The sequence below is a fragment of the Alnus glutinosa genome, chromosome 12, assembly GCF_958979055.1.
Source record: "Alnus glutinosa chromosome 12, dhAlnGlut1.1, whole genome shotgun sequence".
Classification (NCBI taxonomy): Eukaryota; Viridiplantae; Streptophyta; class Magnoliopsida; order Fagales; family Betulaceae; genus Alnus; species Alnus glutinosa.
Window position 1 is genome coordinate 2,112,335 of NC_084897.1, and position 20,944 is coordinate 2,133,278.

Here is a 20,944-nt window from a genome sequence, read left to right on the forward strand (position 1 = left end):
CCCACTAATTTTCAATTTTTTTTTTGTTTTTTTTGTAACTTGAATTTTTTTATAACTTATTTTTTGGAAAAAAAAATAATGTAAGTTTTTTTTTTAGTAATTTTGATTGGATTGTAATTAAAATATATGAGTTATTATTAAACTAAAGAGTATAAATAATCATTCTATTCCAGTCTAATTTATTTTAAGTAATAACTATTTTATTTTTTAATAGAATACTCATTTCGCAAACCAAACGAGGCAATGTGAATATTGTATTTGTGTTTTGTTTATAAGGGTGTATTTAATATTTATTACGCATAGATTCAAAATAAGATATATTAATTCATGAAAAAAATATGAAATTAGAGACCGATTAGTATAGACTTGCATTAGTCACGCCCTGTCACGGTGAGCGCCAAGCGCCGCATATTTCAAATTTCAAAAACGGAGTGGTGGTTCCGTTAATAACGTGCAAATCCAGGCCCAGTTTCGCAGCCCTCCTCTGCATCCCATTCGAATTAAAACCCTCTCTCTGTGGGTTCTCACTCTCATTGAGTCATCCTATTCCTACTACGGCTTTTACTCAGCCAACCTTGTGCTGACTGATTTGATCATCGCACAGCGAAGAGCAATGTCTCTGAGGCCGAGCGCGAGGACCGAGGTCCGCCGGAACCGGTACAAGGTTGCCGTGGACGTCGAGGAAGGTCGTCGCCGAAGGGAGGACAACATGGTCGAGATCCGAAAGAGCCGCAGAGAAGAGAGCTTGCAGAAGAAGCGTCGCGAAGGCCTCGTACCTCACCAAATATCCTCCTCTCTCGCCGCCACCCGCACTTCCGAAAGGACCGAAACGAAGGTATTCGTCGTTCAACCGTACGCCGCCGTTTTCAACTTTATCTAGTATTGCAGTAAGCATGTCAATGTGTTGTGTTTGTTAAATTGTTACTGTAAATGCAGTTAGAAAGTCTGCCGGAAATGGTTAGTGGGGTTTGGTCGGAGGACAAGAGCTTGCAGCTTGAGGCAACCACTCATTTCCGAAAGCTGCTTTCGATCGGTAAAACTTTTATGTTTGAATTCGGTTTCGGATTGTGTTTTTAGTGGGTTGTTTTTGTTCTTACTACGATCGATTCTCCAGAGCGCAGTCCTCCGATTAACGAAGTTGTGCAATCCGGGGTTGTTCCTCGCTTTGTCGAGTTCCTTGGGAAGGATGAGTTCCCACAACTTCAGGTTTGATTTCTAGTGCGTTTATGTTATTCCTTTTGTTACTGAATTCATCTTATGTTGTTGATTGTGTTGTTCTATGGTATTGGGTGTTCTTTTAGTTTGAGGCCGCATGGGCCCTCACGAACATTGCTTCCGGGACAACAGAAAACACCCGGGTTGCGATTGATCATGGAGCCATCCCAATATTTGTCAAACTTCTAGGCTCTCCGAGTGATGATGTTCGTGAACAGGTGTATATCTTTAATGGGCATTAAGTTTTTATATGCTTTATTTTGTGTTTGATTTGTCGGGGATCATATAGTTGATGATAATCCTTGGTTGAGTTGTAGGCTGTTTGGGCATTAGGAAATGTTGCCGGTGACTCGCCTAAATGTCGTGATCTTGTTCTTAGTCATGGGGCTTTAATGCCGTTGCTGGCACAGTTTAATGATCATGCTAAACTATCTATGTTGAGAAATGCGACATGGACATTATCCAACTTCTGTAGGGGCAAGCCACCGCCTTTGTTTGAGCAGGTTGGAAATTTAAGCTGAGTGATTAGGGGCCCAATGCATCTTTTTCTCATTCTCAAAATGCGTTCTTGATGTCCTTTTGAATCTTAATGCGCAGACAAAGCCGGCTATCCCAGCTCTTGAGCGTCTTATACATTCAAATGATGAGGAAGTCCTCACTGATGCATGCTGGGCACTATCATATCTTTCAGATGGCACCAATGAAAAAATCCAAGCTGTAATTGACGCAGGTCCCTGCCCCCGACTTGTTGAACTTCTAACGTGAGTGTTGGATTTTATTAGACTATTTGAATTAGTTTTTGATTTAGAATTCCTTTTTTTTTTTTTGGTTGTTTCCTATAAAATCTTAATGCTTGAAATTCTGTTTGGTTAGCCATCCATCTACAACAGTGCTCATACCTGCCCTTCGCACAGTTGGAAATATTGTCACTGGAGATCATATGCAAACTCAGGTGTGCAATAATAATGTATTCCGTACTGTTTTCTTTTTAATCTTGTTTCTTTAAAGTTGCTTTTGATCTTTCTGTTCTCGTGATTTATAATTGGATGGGATACAATATTAGTTCATGAATGAGGTGACTAGTTATATTAGTATTAAAATCAAACTGCATAGTGTTACTTACAGTCTGATATATCTGTAAAGTGTAAACGCTCCAGTGGCAGTGGTTTTCTGTTTTACTGAATTTTATACAGAAAATGAAAATATGTCATACTTATCCTTGTAATTCAACACAACATTGTATCTATATTGGGTATCAGATGCTTTTAGGATGCTTTAAACATGCTGTTTTCCATTTGAATTGCAAGGATACATAAATCATTGGGCATTGGCTCCAATTCTATGTTTATTTTTTTTTTTGTTGGGCTTATTGTCACAGTGATGATGAATATTTGGTACTATTAGATTCCTTTTGATGAAGACTAGCCCAAAGTTGTTATTGCCAGTGTGGCCAATACAATCTTTTTATATTGGCTTGGAACTGGCATTCCAAAGTTTTTTTTGGGACTCCAATAATGAGAGTAATTTTTGTAATTAGATTGATAATAGCAGCCTTTGCATTTAAATAATAGAGTCGTAAAAAAAGAATTAGGAAACATTCTCGTTTGGATTGGGCATACCTATTCTAATTCCTTTTTATTCTACTCACTTTTTAGGTTTAATACTTTTGAAGGTACTTTTTTGTTTTCATCTGTGTATTTTTTTTCAAAAGAACTATGTATGTATGTGTTTCTTAAAACTATTTTTGGAATGTTGGTCACTATATGAAATATGGGATCTTTTTGAGTTTTGGAACTTAATGCTTCTTACTCTTCCTTCTTCAGTGTATAATAAATCATCAAGCTCTTCCTTGCCTTCTGAACCTGTTGACACATAATCATAAGAAAAGCATCAAGAAGGAAGCTTGCTGGACCATCTCAAATATCACAGCTGGAAATGTAAATCAGATACAGGTGAGCAAGTAAATTCATCCGCAACAAATGCATGCACTAATTAGAATGTTGTCACAATTATCTTTGATGTCTGTATTTCGTTTAAAATGTCTGCATCTATGATAGTGTTATTTGAGGCATGTTTCAGTATGGTAGTAAGGAGCCTACGGAAGCAACCTGATTATTGTTGTATTATGGTGGTGATCTCATTTCTAGTTAATCTGCTGTGAAGGTGATATTAAGGCATACTTTTTGAAAACTTGCAGGCTGTAATTGAGGCTGGCATCATTCCCCCCCTTGTCCAACTACTTCAAAATGATGAGTTTGAGATCAAGAAAGAAGCTGCTTGGGCAATTTCAAATGCTACATCTGGTGGCATCCACGATCAAATCAAGTATTATTTCTTTCCTTGCAATAATCTCTTGTTCCTTTTAAATGCTCTTGCCAAATAATTGTCTTACATTTAAGTGTTTGGTCTATTTATGTCTGGTAGGTACTTCGTGAGCCAGGGGTGTATTAAGCCTTTGTGCGATCTCCTCATTTGTCCAGACCCAAGAATTGTCACAGTTTGCTTGGAAGGGCTCGAGAATATTCTAAAGGTTGGGGAAGCTGAGAAGAATATGGGTAAAACAGGAGATGTAAACTTGTATGCCCAATTGATTGATGATGCTGATGGTTTAGATAAGATTGAAAACCTTCAGAGTCATGACAACAATGAGATATATGAAAAGATAGTGAAGATTCTTGAGACATATTGGATTGAGGATGACGACGAGCCATTACCCCCAGGCGAAGCTCCCCAATCTAGCTTTGGTTTTGGAGGGAATGAAGTTTCTGTTCCTTCTGGTGGATTTAACTTCAGTTGAAGGTATGCATGCTTAACTCCTCAACTGTTAGTATGAGTGCATATTCAGTAAAGGCAGCTGAGATAATACAGTAAGAGTCCAAGCAATCGCAGGAGGAAACCGCCTAATACAATGAAGCAAAGCCCCTTCCCCTATCTAGCTCAAAGAGATATTAGGAAAAGAAAAGATATGCTACTTTTAAGTTACTTCTTGTTCTCCTTGTGGAGGTCATATTTTGATGATAATTAGGGATTATCCCATTTTTTGTCATCCAAGTAAGAAAGATTTCTTCTTGGATGTTTCTTTTTGTTTCTGGCGATCAATGAAATTTTGTTGGTTGTATTACTGTCAAAAAGTTATGGATTACATAACTTATGTTTTGTTATATTATTTTCTTTCCATGATTTTTTTTTTTTTTTTTTTTTGTTTGGTGTCAACCATCTGTTTTCGTTTTCATTCTATTTGCTTTTGAGGCGCGTGCCTCCAAAGTGCAAGTGTTTTCATCTAGGGTCTTGTAAGGAATATATTAGGTGTGGGCTTTAATGGTAATACGTCTATTAGATAAGTGGGCCTTAAGTTGTAATGGATCCAATAGTTTAGTGAGCCATCTGTAATGGGTTGTTAGTTTGTTAGTGGGCTTTATATGCCCAGTCTAATTGGGTCGAGGCATCGAAAATCATTAGTCATCTTTGTTCTTAGTCAAATTGGAGGTTCAGGTTCCTCGAAAATACAAATACAAAAATAAAAATGGTCATTACAGGTCTTTGGGCCAAAAGAAAACATAAACGGTCCTCGAGGGGTAGCTCAATTGGCTGAGAATCACGTCTCATGAAGCGGAAGTTACTAGTTTAAATTCTTCTTTCCCCTCTTGTGTGGACATGTTAAAAAAAGAAAAAAAAGAAAAAAAAAAAAGGGCAATATATTCTTCCTGTTCCTTTAAATTGAACAATGAACTGAAAAAGAAATAAACGAGATAATATTGTAGGTGTAGAAGACTCAAGAAGGGCATCAGCCAAAATTAATTTAAAATTGTAACAAATGAATTTGTAAAACGAGGAGCATCTCAGACTCTCAGTAGGTAAAAATGCCCATTTACCTCCAGCAAATTAGCTTGAGGCTAGTTAAAATATGTTTTGTGCTATAGTGAATAAGAATCTTTTGTTATTCACTGTAGTACACTAGATTTTTTTTTTTTAATATTTTATTTCTTCTCTCTTACTCTCCAAGAGGTCATATTGGCAAGAATATAATAAAAAAAATTGAAAAATAATATTTAAAAGAAAGTAGAAAAGATAATAAATAATTTGTTTGAGTTTATATTGAAATAAAATAGAGAAGTGTGTTTTTGTTTTTTAGGTATTTTACATTTTATTGTTGGAGATGCTTGAAGAGGATTGAGATTAAGGGTGACAATTTATGTTCGCGTGTCAGATTCGGATTGTGTTGAAGTTGAAATATAAGACTATAGATCAATCCTAACCTAACCCATTGATTTAAATGGGCCAAACCTCTTTACCTTAACTCGCTAATTTCGTATTAAATTCGTGTCGGGTTAACGAGTCGTGTAAACAATTATCAGTCTTTAAGTTACCTGTTGAGTTTAGGTCTTGTCAAGACATGCGTATATAATTACATAGGTTAACCCTAACCCGACTAATTTAATTAATCGGGTCAGGCTTCTAAACCTAACTCGCTAATTTTTTTGTTGAGTTCTTGTCAACTTAATGGGTCGAGTAAAAAATTAGCGGCTTTAGTTGAAATCTCCTTATTATTCGCTGTGCAATTTACACATCCCACATGTCAGGTAGCTAAATTGGGAGGGATCCTTGATTCCTTGTTCATCTTAGGGAATGAATTTTCTGCTCCTTAGGGTGGATTTAACTCGAGTTGAAGGTTCCACTTTTGGATGCAGAACCAAGTAAAGGTGGCAGATAGCGTCCTGACCGGAGAAATGTATATTAAGTCGAGATATGATACGTTTATAAATTTTATATAATTTTAAGGGGTAATTATATTTTCCCCCCATGAACTACCAAAAAATGCGCGATGTCCCATCAACTACCAACTCGACCAAAATAAAGCATTCAATTACCAAAGACAACCATTTTTCCTCCCTTCTGTCAGTCAAATGGGTTAAAACAAACAGTCAACGAGTCACGTAACCGTCACACGGCGTTTTACCTTTATTTTCTTCTTCTTTTCCCCAATGAACTACCACCATCTTCTAGGGGTGGGCGTCGGTTCGGTAGGCGGTTAAGTCGGTTAACCAACTTTTGTCGGAATGTAGTCGATGAATTTATTTCAGTTAAGTCGGTTAAGCGGTTAATAGGCGGTCGGTTAAGTCGGTAAGGCGGTTAATAGGCGGTCGGTTAAGTCGGTTAAATCGGTTAACATTCGGTTAAAATGGGTAATGAAACGCGTCGTTTTGATTTTTTTTAAAGGAAAAAAAATGATCATACGTTTCGTTCTTACTAAAACGACGTCGTTTCGTTTTATGTCGGTTCGGTTAATCAGTTGGAATAGAATTCGGTTCGGTTACCGCTTAAAAGGCGGTTCGGTTCGGTTGCCGCTTAAAAGGCGGTTCGGTTCGGCTGTCGATCCGGCTTTCGGAATAAAATTTTATACCGACTACCGAACAGAAATTAGTCGGTTAAAGTCGGTAGGCGGTCGATGTCGGTTCGGTAAGTGGTCGGTAGGCGATAGGCGGATAATTTGCCCACCCCTACCATCTTCCAACATACCCCTATGTAAAACGGCACATGACCTGTTGACTGTTTCTTTTAATCCCTCTAACTGACGGAATGAGGAAAAATAGTTATCTTTGGTAGTTGAATGCTCTATTTTGGTTGAGTTGGTAGTTCATGGGAGGAAAAGATAATTATCTCTTACTTTTAATAATTTTTTTAAAATTAACTATTAAATATGTAATAAGTATCATATCTCATATGGAGTCTTTACTAGATATAATTACTTTTTGTGTACAAGTCTTTGAACTTTCATCAAAATGAGAAAGACAAAAAAAAGGGGATGTTTCCTTTCGACATACTACAAAGGCTAAAGAGTTCGCACCACTACTTTTCACCAAGGGTTTGGGGTTTTCCCGGGTCTTTCATCCTTTCATCCCCTGCAAGAACGACCAGTACTTCAACTATCAAAGTAGATAATTATACAGAATAATCTGAAGTAACCCATGTCCAGGAGCGACAAAAGTGTAAGAATCTACTACGGTGGAGTGGAGCCAAAGAGCCGTTGTCAATCCCAGTGGCTTTAAGTTGGATCTTGGTGGACGTTTCTGTGATCTCAAGTGTCTGTATTTAGGAACTTACCCACATGGGTATTTCCCGTAAAATGCATAGGATTCGACATCTTCGTGTTTGTACACGAAAGCGCAAGGAACCATCTCCTCGAATACATTGCCGGCCAACCCGTGAGCAAGACTGTGCTCTACTGTCGGATATGGACAAACCAACGTAGGAATTTTTTTGTCTCCATGTGTGAACAGTGGAACCAAGAAGAACTGTTCACACAGAGCTTTTGAATCAACAATTTATCAACATCTTTGCTGCAATATTTCTAGAACTTTGAAGAAAGAGATGAAAGGCCAACTATCTTCCTGTGAGGAAGACGAGTATAATGAGTTATCAAGATCGGCACAGTACTGTTGGTGGCGCTCGGCTGCCAAGTTTGATGAATGCGTGAAGCTCAAGTATGAAATCCCAAATGTTTCGACTCTAACACCTCGGCTTAAAGTGCTCAGGGAGATGGAAAGGTTGGCTTTGATTGCGCCGGAAGGGCTTAACGAGCTCCGGCACAAGCTTCAGATGTATCGTTCCGGCGATTTTTGGGTGCCTACAGGAGGAATCAGCAAGGAAGAGATGGACATTCCGCCAACTATTACGATTCTCTTGGTGGGTTTCACGGGTTCTGGCAAAAGCTCACTTGTGAACCTTATGTACAGTGTTCTTGGGCGCTCTGGAATCATACCTTTTGCTCAAACCTCACTAGGTAAGCCAAAGCCACAGTTTTTTTTTTTTTTTTTTTTAAAAAATTATATATATAAGCTCTGATTTGGCCTATAATGTGCATTTTTGTGCCAACAGTTTTATGATTTATATATTTGTAGGAAGTTCTTCAAACTACACTACCATGTTCATGGAAGAGCACAATGTGTCGAGGTCTATGAAAAGTGGGTTTTGCGTGTATGATTCAAGGGGCTTTGAGTTTGATCAAATGGGTGAGAATCTTGAAGAATTGTCCAGTTGGATGACTGACGGGGTTCATCATAATCAGCTGTGCTTAAGGTCGGGAGATAATGCATTGACCAAACATGATATGGAAAATCTTGCCTCGAAATCATCTTCAAAATTCGTGAGGAGGAGAGTGAATTGTGCAATGGTGGTAGCTAACATAGCAGAGATCTACAATGCTTATAAAGCAGGTGACTTCAAGCCATTGGAAGCCATTAGGGAGCTCTTCTGCTCTCCTCTTTTGAGAAAATCCAGTAAGCCTTCTACAGCTTAAAATTCGTTTATTTTGATAAACATTTTCCGAGTTAGCAACATTTGTGTACTTACTTTTGATAAAACCTCATCATTAATTAATTCAAAGCTTAATCATTAAGCACAATGTCTTAGCTTTGCATTACAGACATCTGTCTGTCACCTCACAGCTGCATTTAGTGCAATATGTAAAACTTGATTTTCTTTAATCAGTCTTGTCTCAATCATGTCTGAATCGTAGACATCCTAGTGTCCTACACGAAGAGGATTGTGACCCTATAACTAATGAATTTTACCTAGCTAGGAAATATATATATATATATCCCAATCTTTATATGATAAAAAGTTTTTTTAACATTTGATCCCTACTCTATTCGACTTTTAAGGTCGGGATCAAGATTTGATCACTATTTTGAGCAGAAAAAAAAGAAAATTGAAAATTTGGACTCCTTTAGCCAACAAATCCAAAGAGATGGCCAAATCACTTCTCAAGACCTTTGGAGTGTACGGATCACCCCTTAAAGGATTAAGAGAGTGTTTGAGAGGGAATTTGACTATTTTTCAATGACTTTTAAGGATAATTGGACCATCTCAAAACTCTTGAAAGGATGGTTAAAAGAGAGGTGGCCGATTGCCCCTAAACCATAAATTGTCGGCGACACCCAAATCAATTATGTTGGTGGTTGATTAGTACTCTTATGAGGTGGCCGACCCTCTCAAAAATTTTGAGAGGTGATTCGACCATCTTTTTAAGATGGTAAGTCAGTTGAAGAAACTCGTTTCATAATTTAGTTTAAAATAAATGACGTGACAAAATCGTGACGGTTTATTTTAAATGAACAGTGATCTTGATCTTCATTGGGGTCATGGTGTACGTTTTTCTCTAGCATGTCAATTTCTTGGATATATAGACCACTTCCTATAGGCCCAGTAGTAGATGGTCAAATTTCAATATAGATGTGGTAAACGCCTGGTTAAATTGCTTTAGAGCCTCAGCTTAGGATCTGTTAAAAGCTTAATTACTGTTTTAGGGGGCAAATTAATGTTGATTTGTATGGCATTTGTAGTACTTAATAATATATACATGTGATTATAAGCACTTGGGCTGCAGATGAGAACCCTCTCTTGATCTTGACCCATGGTGACATGTTATCAACCGAGGAGAGGATCGACGGCCGCCTGAAAATATGTGAATGGGTTGATGTATCGGAGACGACGGGGGCGTATGACATTGTTTGCCTCACAGAGTACGGATATCTTGCAGAAGAATCAGACCCCGTCACAGCCTATGCCTTATCCGAAGCAGTTTACAGAGCGTTGCTCATATCAGAAAGGGGACACTTTCCGAAGAAAAATGTGTGGGACTGGGCAGTCCTCATATTGTCATGGCTGATGTGCTTCTTTGCTGCGTTCTTCGCTTTCCTTGCTGATGTATGTTCCAAACTTGGGCAGAAGGAGAAACTTATGAAGTTGTGAAGAATTAATATAGGTAGGAGTATTGGGTCGTTCTTGAGGGAGCGTCTGCGGTTTTCACGGTATAAGCTCCTTTTGAGCGATGCTTATTATTTTTAACTTTTTTCTTTTTAAAAAAAAAACTGTGTAGTCTAGGCTACTGATCTGTGTTTTAGTATTTAGATTATGAGTAGGTGATATTTGACATTGGCTAACTCGACAACTTGATGTGTAAATACAAAATTGAGACATATTAGGTAGTCTAATTTAGCTTCTGTTTGACCCCGCGAGACCAAGATTGTATTTGTATCGCCTCTAATAAATAATTTAGCTGCCTGTGTTAAGGCTGTTTGTGTGTGTGTGTGTTTTTTTTTATGAGTGTTTGATTTCGTCTTCTTGTTTTTTTTCAACTGTCTTGTTTAGAGGATCTGATTAATGTTAAATTGTTATCAAGAAGCTTAATTAAGCAGGCAAACTTTGTTTTGATACCAATTTAATCACCATATACTTATAAAAATTACTTAAATTTAGTCTACTAAATTGATATGTGTTTAAAATGAGTAATGCTTACAACTATCCTATAAAAATGACGTGACAATTTCAACTAATCTTGAGATCATTCCATGTTAAAAAAGAAAAAAGAAAAAAAAAAGGAAGAACGGAAATGTTATATAGTACTACGTTACTATCCTACCCTCATTCTATTAGATTGATGGCACATAGCCCATAAATCCTTCGTTTTAATTTTAATTTTAGTTTATTGTATGGCCGGTGAGGATTGGATGGGGCGTAGTATATACTATATAACATTACTCTTAAAAAAATAAAATAAAAAATTCAAGGGTTGGTTGGAATTGTTACATTAGCTTTGAGGAAATGTTATATGATAAAAATGTGACATATAACATTATTCAGTGCTTAAAAAACATTATTCTTTCAAAATACATGTAATCTTCGCATGTATTTATAAAAGGGTAATGCTATATAAAATACATTCTATTCTATAATACTGATACGACAGTTTCAACTAGTCTTTGGATTAGTTATTGTTTTTTTTAAGAAAAATAATAATTTAAGAGTTGGTTAGAATTGTCATGTGAGCATTATGGGATAATAGTAAGATAAAAATGTAATTTCTAGCATTATTTTTTTTTAAAAAGGGAAAAAATACAATTTAGCCCCCCAAACTACTACAATTTATTCAGATGGCTCCCTACACTACCAAGGTTTGTTAAAAAAAACCGAAATGTTATATAGTACTACGCCGCTATCTTATCCTCATTCTATTAGGCTGATGTGACAGAGCTCATAAATCTTTTGTTTTAATTTTAATTTAATTTTTTTTATGAGGGCTGATATAAAGGCTCATGGGTACTGCCACATCAATTTAATTGGATGGCCAATGAAGATTGGATGAAGCGAAGTATATAACATTACTCTTAAAAAAAAAAAGGTGGTTAAATACCCTATTGATACCTGAGTTTTAGACTTTTTTAAATTTAGTACATACGTTTTCATTTATTTCATGGGTGATACATAAGTTAGGAATAAAAATCTGTTTGATACATCTGTTATATTTTTCGTCCAAATATTAACGGTTTGCCACGTGTCAGCTACTGAGGTTGACACGTGGCACTATATATATATATATATATATATATAAAAAAAAACTTTAAAAAATTATATCAAAATAATAAATTTTAAAAAACAATTAAAAAAATTTTAAAAAAAAGAAAAAAAAAAGAAAAAAAGAAAAGAAAAGAGAAGATACCGGGTGGCTGAGCCACCCATTGGCCGGTATGGGGTGGCCAAACCACCCCATGGCAGAAAAAAGAAAATAGATGGGTTTTGGCCCTTGGGGTAACCACCTCATATCAGCCACCCCCTTGGCCGAAATGGGAGTGGCCGATCACCCTATGATGGCCAAGGGGGGTGGCTTCTCTTCTTTTTTTTTTTTTTTCAATTTTTTTTAAAATTGTATTTTTTATTAGTTTTATATAATTTTTTAAAGATTTTTAATTTTTTTTTATGTAGTGTCACATGTCAACCTCAACGATTGACAGGTGGTAAGCCATTAATATTTGGACGGAAAATGTAACAGAGGTACCAAATGATTTTTTACTCCTAACTTAGGTACCACCTATGAAACAAATGAAAACTTAGGAATTAAATTTTAAAAAAAGCTTAAAACTCAAGTACCAATAGGGTATTTAACAAAAATAAAAAATAATATAAAATTTAAGAGTTGGTTGGAATTGTCATGTTAGCTTTGTATAATAGTTATAGGATAAAAATGTGACATATAATATTATTCAGTACTTAAAAAAAAAATTATTCCTTCAAAATACATGTAATCTTCGCATCATCGCATGTATTTCTAAAAGGGTAATGCTATATAAAGTACATTTTTATCATGTAATACTGATATGACAGTTCCAACTAATCTTTGGACTAACTCTTATTAAAAAAAAATAAAAGAGAAAAAAAATCAAGGGTTGGTTGGAATTGTCATGTGAGCATTATGGGATAATAGTAAGATAAAAATGTAATTTCTAACGTTAATTTTTATTCCTCCTCAAGTTTTTCTAGTAGAGGTAAAGTCTCCCAGCCACTAGGGCTGTGGAGTTTTGTCCCACCGGACTAGATCTGGTAGTGGTTGAAAGTCTCCTAGTCCTTTTAAGACTATAGAGTGTTTTGGTTTGGTTTGGTTTGGTTTGGTTTTTTTTTTTTTTTTTGTTTTGTTTTTGTTTTTGTGTTCTTTGTGGTTTTATGGCAGGAAGGATCTCTCCAGATGTGCCGAAGGGGAGTGGCCGTGTCTTTGATAGTGTCAACGGTGTGAGATCTGGCTGAGTGCAAATTTTTCTCCCATTTTGAAACTAGATCTATTCTGATTCGCCGTCTTCTACTAGGTACGTGTACCTCAGCCGTTTTCGACGTCACCCTCTGGTTCGGATTCTGCCTTCTATGGCCGTGGTGTTTCTCGGTGCTTGGCCTGTGGCCAGCATGCACCCAGTTTTATTTGCTTTTATTTCATTGCGCGTGACGGTCACGCACCATCTATTTTGCTGTATTGGGTGATACCTGGTGCTTGGTGGCGTACGTTTTGCTGTAAGGTGTTTAAGGAGACGGTGGTTTTTCCTAGAGGTGGATTTGTGGGGATGCTTCTTGTTTTGTTTTAGGGTTAAATACCATACGCACTCATGTGGTTTGCAACTTTATTTTTTTCTTTCTGAGTTTTAATTTTTGTCATAAATGGTACATGTGGTATTAGAAAAGAAGAAAATGGTACCTCCGTCCATTTTTCCATCCAAAACTGACGGAAATCCATGCCAGCGCCATGTGACACCACTTAAAATGCGACACGTGGCTACACTATTTTTTTTAAAAAAAAATTTTAGACTTTTTTTTTAAAAATAAAAAAATAAAATTGTAGGGGTGACTTTTGCCGATCACCCCCAAGGGACAAATGGGAAAGAACAAAAAAAAAAAAAAAAAAAATTTGCCTTGGGCCGATCTGGGGGTGGCCGAACTACTCCCATGACCGAACCACCCCCAGGACAAATGAGGGTGGTCGACCACCCCCATGTGGCCCAAAAAGGGTGGCTCCTACAATTTTATTTTTATTTTTTTTAAAAAAAAAGCCTTAATTTTTTTTTTAAAAGTAGTGTGGCCCTGTGTCGCATTTTGAATGGTGCTATTTGTCACTGATGTGGATTTTCATCAGTTTTGAATGAAAAATTAGACGAATGTACCATTTCTATCTTTTCATATACCACAGGTATCACCTATGATAAAAATTAAAATTTTGAGGGCTAAAAATAAAGTTTGCAAACAACACGGGACAATTTTGTATTTAATCCTTTGTTTTATTTGTTTGTGTTGTAGTTTGGTTATATGGCTGTTTGCTTTGTTTTAATTAACCTAGTTATTGGTTTTCGTCCAGAATGTGTGACCGATTTCATGTTCAAGTAAATGTTTATGTCAACGCATAGACTAGACACCATTCTGTTGGCGTGATTTTTTTAGTAGCAACTGTCTATATTTGTGTAAGCCTTTTAAACTCATGTTGAATGTACACCCTTGGGGTGGTTGCTTGTGCTCACCTATATGGTGTTTGCTATTGTAATGTTTTTTTTATGTAATAAAAGTTTCAACTTTTCTTAAAAAAGAAAAAAAAAAAAAGAAAAAAGAAAAAAAAAAAGAAAAAAGAAAAAAAAGATTGAATTAAAAAAAAAAAAAAAAATTCCCATCAACGAAAACTTGATCCATCAAGATTTTTTTAAAAAAAACTGAGATTCTTCTAGGTACAAGAAGCAACTTCTCCATGCTTCTAGTTTTTAGGATTTTGCTAATGCTATCTAGCGCGCGCGAAACTCCATGCTTCTGGATGCCTCTTCCACGGCAGAACCACAGGATGACACACGTACGCAAAGCACAGCAATGCACTATAAAACTGCTCACACGTCGATTCATCTACACACGTGTCTTCTTCCCCCAGAAACAGAGAGTCCCTCCACTCTCTTTTCTTTTGTGTCTCTGTTCCAAGCAGACGACGATCAAGGACGACGTACCCACGAATCCGTGGAGAAAATATTAGAATAGGAAAGGCAAAATGCAATCGAGGGTAGCAGACACCACAAGAAGGTCGCCTTTGGTTCTCTCTCTAGCCCACAACCATGTTCTCCGCTGGCGCAGAGGACGACTTGCCTCGTCCTCGGCTGGTCGCACCGCTGACCCTGACATTCATTCCGGAGAAGTCGAAGCTGGCCCTGATGTGTGTTACAGAAAAAACGAAGTAACTTTCTCTCTCTCTCTTCTACCTTAAGTTAGGCATAGATTGTTCTTTTTGCACCTTCATGCTGAGGTTCATTTTTACTATCAGTACTCAGTACTCTGTACTCTGTTAGGTTATTCCAGAGTTATGAACAGTTGCTACTAAAACAAAAAATTAAAGGTTGATTTTCAGTCTTACAACACCTCAAATTCTTAATCCTACTAAATATTATTTGTTGGAAATTCGTAGGGTCAAGGAACTGCGCTGGATGCTGATGATACGGGCAAGCAAGAAACGGAACACGAACCAAGAACAGAAACCGGACCATTGAAGCCTCCAAGAATACCTTATGCTTCCTCTACGAGGCTGGAGAGCACTGGCGGGCTGAACCCGCCCTCGGACCCCATCATCCAGCAAAAGCGTCGCCATGTAACAAGCAGCCTGGAAGAAGTCAGTTGTTGTGCAGGGCTTGAGGGGACGCCGGGGCTAAAGGACAAGGAGGAAGAGCAGAGAGTCGACAGAGAGGAACAAGTTGAGGATTACAGAGAGTACTACAATCATCACAAGGCCTCGCCATTGTCGGAGATCAAACTGGTCGATACGAGGAAGCCCATTACTAGGGCCACTGATGGGACAGCGGATGCCGACGAGCATGAGGGTCTTGCTAGCGATGTGATTGGGTGGAGACCGGAGCAGCTTGACACGGCGGAGGAGGAGCTTCGGAGGGCCGCTGAGATATTCAGGCAGAACGCGATGCGTGGTGACCCTGATCTTCCGCACTCGAGGGTTCTTAGAGAGCTTCGTACGTGGTGAATGGTTTTGAGGAGGAGACTGGGATTTCTTTTTCTTTTTTTTATGAGTGCGAATCTCTGATGTAATTGTAAGGTTGTGTGCCTTAAAATGAAATGGTAATTTTGTAGTTATTTTAGAAAAAATTGCACAATTAGAGTGCTAAAGATTTTGTTAGGGAGAAACCAAATTAAAGATAGGTTGGAATTTCACTTTCAAGAAGCTAGGTTCAAAAAGATAAGGTAACAAAACAATGAAAACAGAATGTTTTGTTGGTACCCATGTTGGGCGAAGCACATGAACAATATTTATGTTATGTTGTTGGTGCACGGTACTGTTCATTCTTGTCTTTTTCTTTGGATTGGTTGGCGTAAGGTTTCAATCTCTCCGTTGATGAATTCTACTCCGAGAAAGAGAGAGGGGGTTGGCTTTGGGTAGAATCGGAGAACAATGAATTCAGGTGTACAATTGTAGGCCGGGTTCTTTAATAATTTGTATGTTCTTTTAATGGATGGGACTGAAATATATTAATGTATTAACAAGATATTAATTAATTCATCATAATCCTTTTGTATGTTGTGCTAACTGTGACTCTTTGTCGCCGCTATAACTCCTACGTAAGAAGGAATGGCTTTAGCATAAGGCCAAAAGCATTTGGTTGAGCTACTGTATCAATTAAGGTGATGTATGACAACAGGGGGAGTGCCCTCAAGCGGTGGCGGTGGTGGCAATGTTGAGCTAGCGCTTGGGTGGTGGTCAGACAGAATCGATCGCTTGACCACTGCTCGAGGGCTCGAGCGATCTTGTTACAAAATCATCCGCTCAAGCCGGCCACACTCGACTCAAGGTTTGAGCGGATCCACTAGCTGCAAAAACAGTATTGAGAAGTCTTTTATTTGGACAACATGCACCACAATTTGATCTCATTACGAATTTCGGACGATTTTCCGGCATTAGATTTGTCTTTAATTGTTCTAATTTTCCTTCTTTGGTGGTTATATTCCATATTAGGAAATTTCCATACCTTTAATTTACTATTTTGAATGGTGTTATAAGTTCACAACCGTTATAATTAATGAAAATTCAGCATTGACAGCATGCAATAGGAATTTTAGTCCTTGTTTCAACTTGTGTTGAGTTTTTGTGAAAAGAAGACAACTCTTCTTTCACCCCAAGTTTTCTTTTTGGATATCCTCCAAATTGGGTCGTAGGAAATTCTTTTAATTCAGTAGACTCACATGTGTCCTTAAAGTCATGCATTTTTAATAGAACTTTGTCTTTTCTTTTTTACTATTATATATTGTTTTAAAAAAAAAAAAAAACATGTATTTCCTGGATAGCACAGTAATATATATACGCTTGGTTAGCACGAAACTTTTGATTTACACGTTTACTTCTTGAGGAAAAGAGGGTTTGTTGGTACTGCATTCATTTGCTCTGTTTTATACAACTTATATATTAAGATCATTCTTCACGCGCGCATTGTATATATGGACCATATGGTCCAAGAACTTGAACCAATGGAGCCGGCACGGCCAAACTCTTGTTCTCTAGTAGTGAAAAATCATGCAAAATGTGGATGAAATTAGAGCATGCAATGTTTATTTTATATTTTTTTTTTATGAACTTCTACTCTACTTTATGCTCATTTTGTTTCTTCCTCCGATGGTGGGTACCCTAGAAGATAAAACACCGACAAATGGTGCGGTCACCAATACACATGTGCATCGATCCCTATCTCCTCCTCCTTTCCCTCACTCAACCCCATATCAGCATCGTCTCTTTATCTCTTCCGATCCCCTCAACCCTCCTCCTTACTCTTTCAATCCCAACACAGGGAGTACTCCAAACCCTGTAAAAATGTTGCTTTCATTCTTCACTCTCCTTCTCATCTTACACTCCAACTTCTCCTTTGCCACATCAACTACAAATACAACAACAACGACAGTGTCCAAAGACCAAACATCATGCACAATGTGCAGTGAGTGTGAAAACCCATGCCCTGTGCCGGCATCACCACCACCACCACCACCACCAGTGGTTGTGTGCCCGCCACCACCACCACCAGTGGTTGTGTACCCACCACCGCCACCAGTACTCCCAGAATGCCCACCACCACCCAAGCCCTCATGTCCTAACGATTGCTACTCGCCGCCATCACCATTGGGGCCGCCTAATAGGCCACCTTTCTCCCCAGATAGACCGCAACCTTTCCCGCCGGCGCCGCCAAACCAGATTGTTCCTTATTTTCCTTACTATTACTACACTCCACCGGGCGCCGTCATTAATTCTAACTCTGTCCATTTGAAAATGCAGCCATTTGTCTCCTCCATTGTTCTCTTCATTACTTTTCTCTGCTTCATCTAGATGCATTACATTAAGTAGTGGGTCTTAGTGTCTCTCTCTCTCTCTCTCTCTCTCAGTTACTTGCTATCTCTATCATTAGAAAATTTCTGTGTATTAGCAATATTCCTACTGATTATGCCACACTCCATTGGAGAAAAGGAAGAAGTAATAAAGCTTGTTGGTCAAAGAATTATATATCTCTCACCTGTTTTGTGTAATATCCTGTACTCTATTATTTTGTTAATGTTGAAAAATAAAGCAATTTGTAATTTTTCTTGTTATTATATCCTCGTTAATCATTTCTTATTTTTCGTTTCCTTTTTCAAGTTTATTTCGATAATCTGTTCTGTTATATTCCACGAAGCTATATATGTTCATCTCGGAATTTTCGTTTCCTTTTTTATCTTTTGTCAAAATGAGCCGGCTAGCCAGTTGCAAACTTTCAGCTTTGTATATAGGTTCTCGAGGCAATCGGAAGAGGCTCTCAATGGGGCTTGTTGGTAGAGTTTTCAATACGGTGTGGACGGCATGTTCGTCTCCGATGTCTAAATTAGCTTATGAGAGAAAAATATGCTTAATACATAAAATAATCAGTCTTTCGTTTATACTTGGGATATAAGCCTATTTATAGGTAAAGAGATAGAGATCAACATGACTTAGGTTTCCTGCTCCTTCTTGACTTAAGAGTGTAATCAGAGTTCTATTTGGACTCCAATTCCTTAATAGACGTAGGATCTGGTTCGGATCTTCAAGGATTAGATCTGGACAATGAGTCGTATCCCAATTTTACTGGGAATAGGACTGTTACCGGATTTATTGGACCTGAGTTCCCGAGACATGCTTGTCTTTAACCTTAGTTGAATGAGCTAGCTTCCCGGGACATGCTTGTCCTGGGCCTTGATTGACTGTGTTGACTCTCGGTCTCGGGATATCTACATTCCTGGGACTCAATTAGGATATACCTCATGTCGCGTATTCTTGGGAATAGCTTTTACAGAGATAATTATTTGGTGTCTATGTCCCGGGATAGGACTACTCGAGAGTCTTGTTGTTTTGGCTTTATGGCCGCCAATTCTTCTTGGACTGGTACTGACCTGAAAGCCCATGATTCTTTAGATGAGCCAATCTGAATGAGAATTATTCCCAACAAGGTTCAATGTCCGAACATGTCATGAATTATTCGAACACCTACTCAAATAAGTAGGTCTTACTGAAAACTTCTCACAATTACAATTAGACGTACTGCAAAGATAGAAAGTTCAAGCCAATCTCGATATCGATCTATAAGTACCCTATGTTGAGTTCACATGTGAGTGAGAACGTTAAAGTATTGACCTTTTCTGATAAACTTAAACTTTTGTGATAAATAGTAATTTAACGCTCTAACCTTCTTATATAAGGTTATTATAACATATTTGAAAGTGTTCATTTCTTAATATGGGGATAATTTTAATATATATATATATATATATATATATATATATATATATATATATACACACTTAGGATTCAGTTACGTACGTGGTTTCCTTTATGAGGTAAAATGGCAGGTTCTCTAAGAGAGAAGCAAGAGTGGGGCGCAGATTCTGCGCATCTGGAGTCCACTACGGATCGTGTCCATCACTGTTGGTTGGTTGAAGATAGGGTTTCTAGGTTTCGAAATATGCTGCTGCATGCACATGTCAGTGGAATTTTTTTTTTTTGTCTTCTCGATCGAAGCCATGAAAGAGATAAAAGACTGATCATATAACGCGCGTATGGAGAACGAGATAGAAAGAAGAGAATGGGGTCGTGGTCGTGGTCGTGGGGTTGCACAATATTGGCGCTATTCAGCTGTCGGGCCACCACCACAGTTTGTGGATTTGGTTCCTCTACAATAATTATTGGTCCTCCAGTTTCAATGATCACTGCCAATTGCAGAAGGCCAGGACAAGATTCACTTTCGTGAGTTTGTCTAATTTGTAGACTTCATGCTAATATTTATTATATCTTTGACAAATCAAGATCGAGGACGTATGAGCATGAGATGTTAAATTTAGAGTCCCTGCAAAATTCTTTACAAGCTAATGTGATAGTTCTAATTGGTAAAGTGCAATGCTATTCTTTATGCACACTAGATTTTTACATTAGCTTTATATTACTTGATGCGATGTATTTAAGTCGCTGATACTTTTGGTTTTTTAAGTTTCTTACATGAAAATGACACTTAAAACACGCCACTTCAGCCAGTGTAAAGCAGGTGTGAAAATCTAGTGTGAAGAGTAACAATATTACTCAGTGATAAAATGACTAAGCAAACAATATTTCTTGTCAATTTAGTTGGTTAGTGAGTCACTTGCCAACCATACACTTTTAATTATTTAGCTAATTATGAACGGATACATTAGTTTGTAAGGAAATTGTAATAAAAACTGTAGCATACCAAGTATTTTCCTTAAATTTATTTTCTCCCTTGTAGTACTTAACATGGTAAAATGGGATTTACAAAGTTAAATACAAGAGTTTATGAGACCATAAAAATGTAATGGCAAGTAGGGGCGGACCTACCTTAATGGTTCGGGGAAGTCTTCGGCAACTCCAAAAAAAAATTTAAATCTTTTAAAAGAATATTATTTTTTATATTATTGCCCTTGTCAATTATATAATTTTTTCACCCCTAGATGGAAGATGAGTTTCTAGCAAATTATTTGGTAGTTTATATTGAAAAAAAAAAAAATTGTTAAAGATTAACTACATAGATGATAATGAATTAATTTTATTCTTTGAAAGACTGTTAGCAAGAATAATTCGAATGAAATGCCAAGTTCTTAGTAGGAATTTTTTTTTTTGACATGTCTGTAGCAAATAGAAAACTTTTGTATTCGAAAGGAAAGTTCTTTTTAAAGATGATTTTATAAACATACAATTTTTGTGTATAGTTATGACTTGCCAATCAGAGGAAAAAAGGTAACTTGATTTCACAAATACTAGATGAAAATGGCTGTCAGTGTACTACCAGTGGTGATATTGCAAGCGCTTTCACTCAAAACTATTTGCATCTTTTTACTCCCACTATACTGGCTAACATTGGTTACTGTATCCATGCAATTCAAA

At 37.4% G+C, this 20,944-nt stretch overlaps 3 protein-coding genes across 3 annotated transcripts; all 3 read left to right on the top strand.

Moving 5' to 3' along the window:
- The first annotated feature begins 513 nt into the window (after positions 1–513).
- LOC133852338 (importin subunit alpha-like) lies at positions 514–4,346 on the top strand. Its single transcript, XM_062289079.1, has 10 exons — positions 514–835; positions 937–1,033; positions 1,115–1,206; positions 1,302–1,433; positions 1,533–1,718; positions 1,813–1,976; positions 2,089–2,167; positions 3,039–3,167; positions 3,413–3,540; positions 3,640–4,346. The coding sequence occupies exons 1-10, from the start codon at positions 614–616 to the stop codon at positions 4,010–4,012; spliced, it is 1,602 nt and encodes a 533-aa protein (XP_062145063.1). The 5' UTR covers positions 514–613; the 3' UTR covers positions 4,013–4,346.
- A 2,935-nt stretch (positions 4,347–7,281) lies between these two features.
- Positions 7,282–10,297, top strand: LOC133852056 (uncharacterized). The gene is made up of 3 exons (XM_062288727.1): positions 7,282–7,996; positions 8,115–8,492; positions 9,602–10,297. Exons 1-3 carry the CDS (start codon positions 7,585–7,587, stop codon positions 9,964–9,966), a joined length of 1,155 nt encoding a protein of 384 aa, XP_062144711.1. The 5' UTR covers positions 7,282–7,584; the 3' UTR covers positions 9,967–10,297.
- Positions 10,298–14,331: 4,034 nt separating this feature from the next.
- On the top strand, positions 14,332–15,850 carry LOC133883055 (uncharacterized). The gene is made up of 2 exons (XM_062322242.1): positions 14,332–14,737; positions 14,966–15,850. Exons 1-2 carry the CDS (start codon positions 14,555–14,557, stop codon positions 15,527–15,529), a joined length of 747 nt encoding a protein of 248 aa, XP_062178226.1. The 5' UTR covers positions 14,332–14,554; the 3' UTR covers positions 15,530–15,850.
- Positions 15,851–20,944: the final 5,094 nt, after the last annotated feature.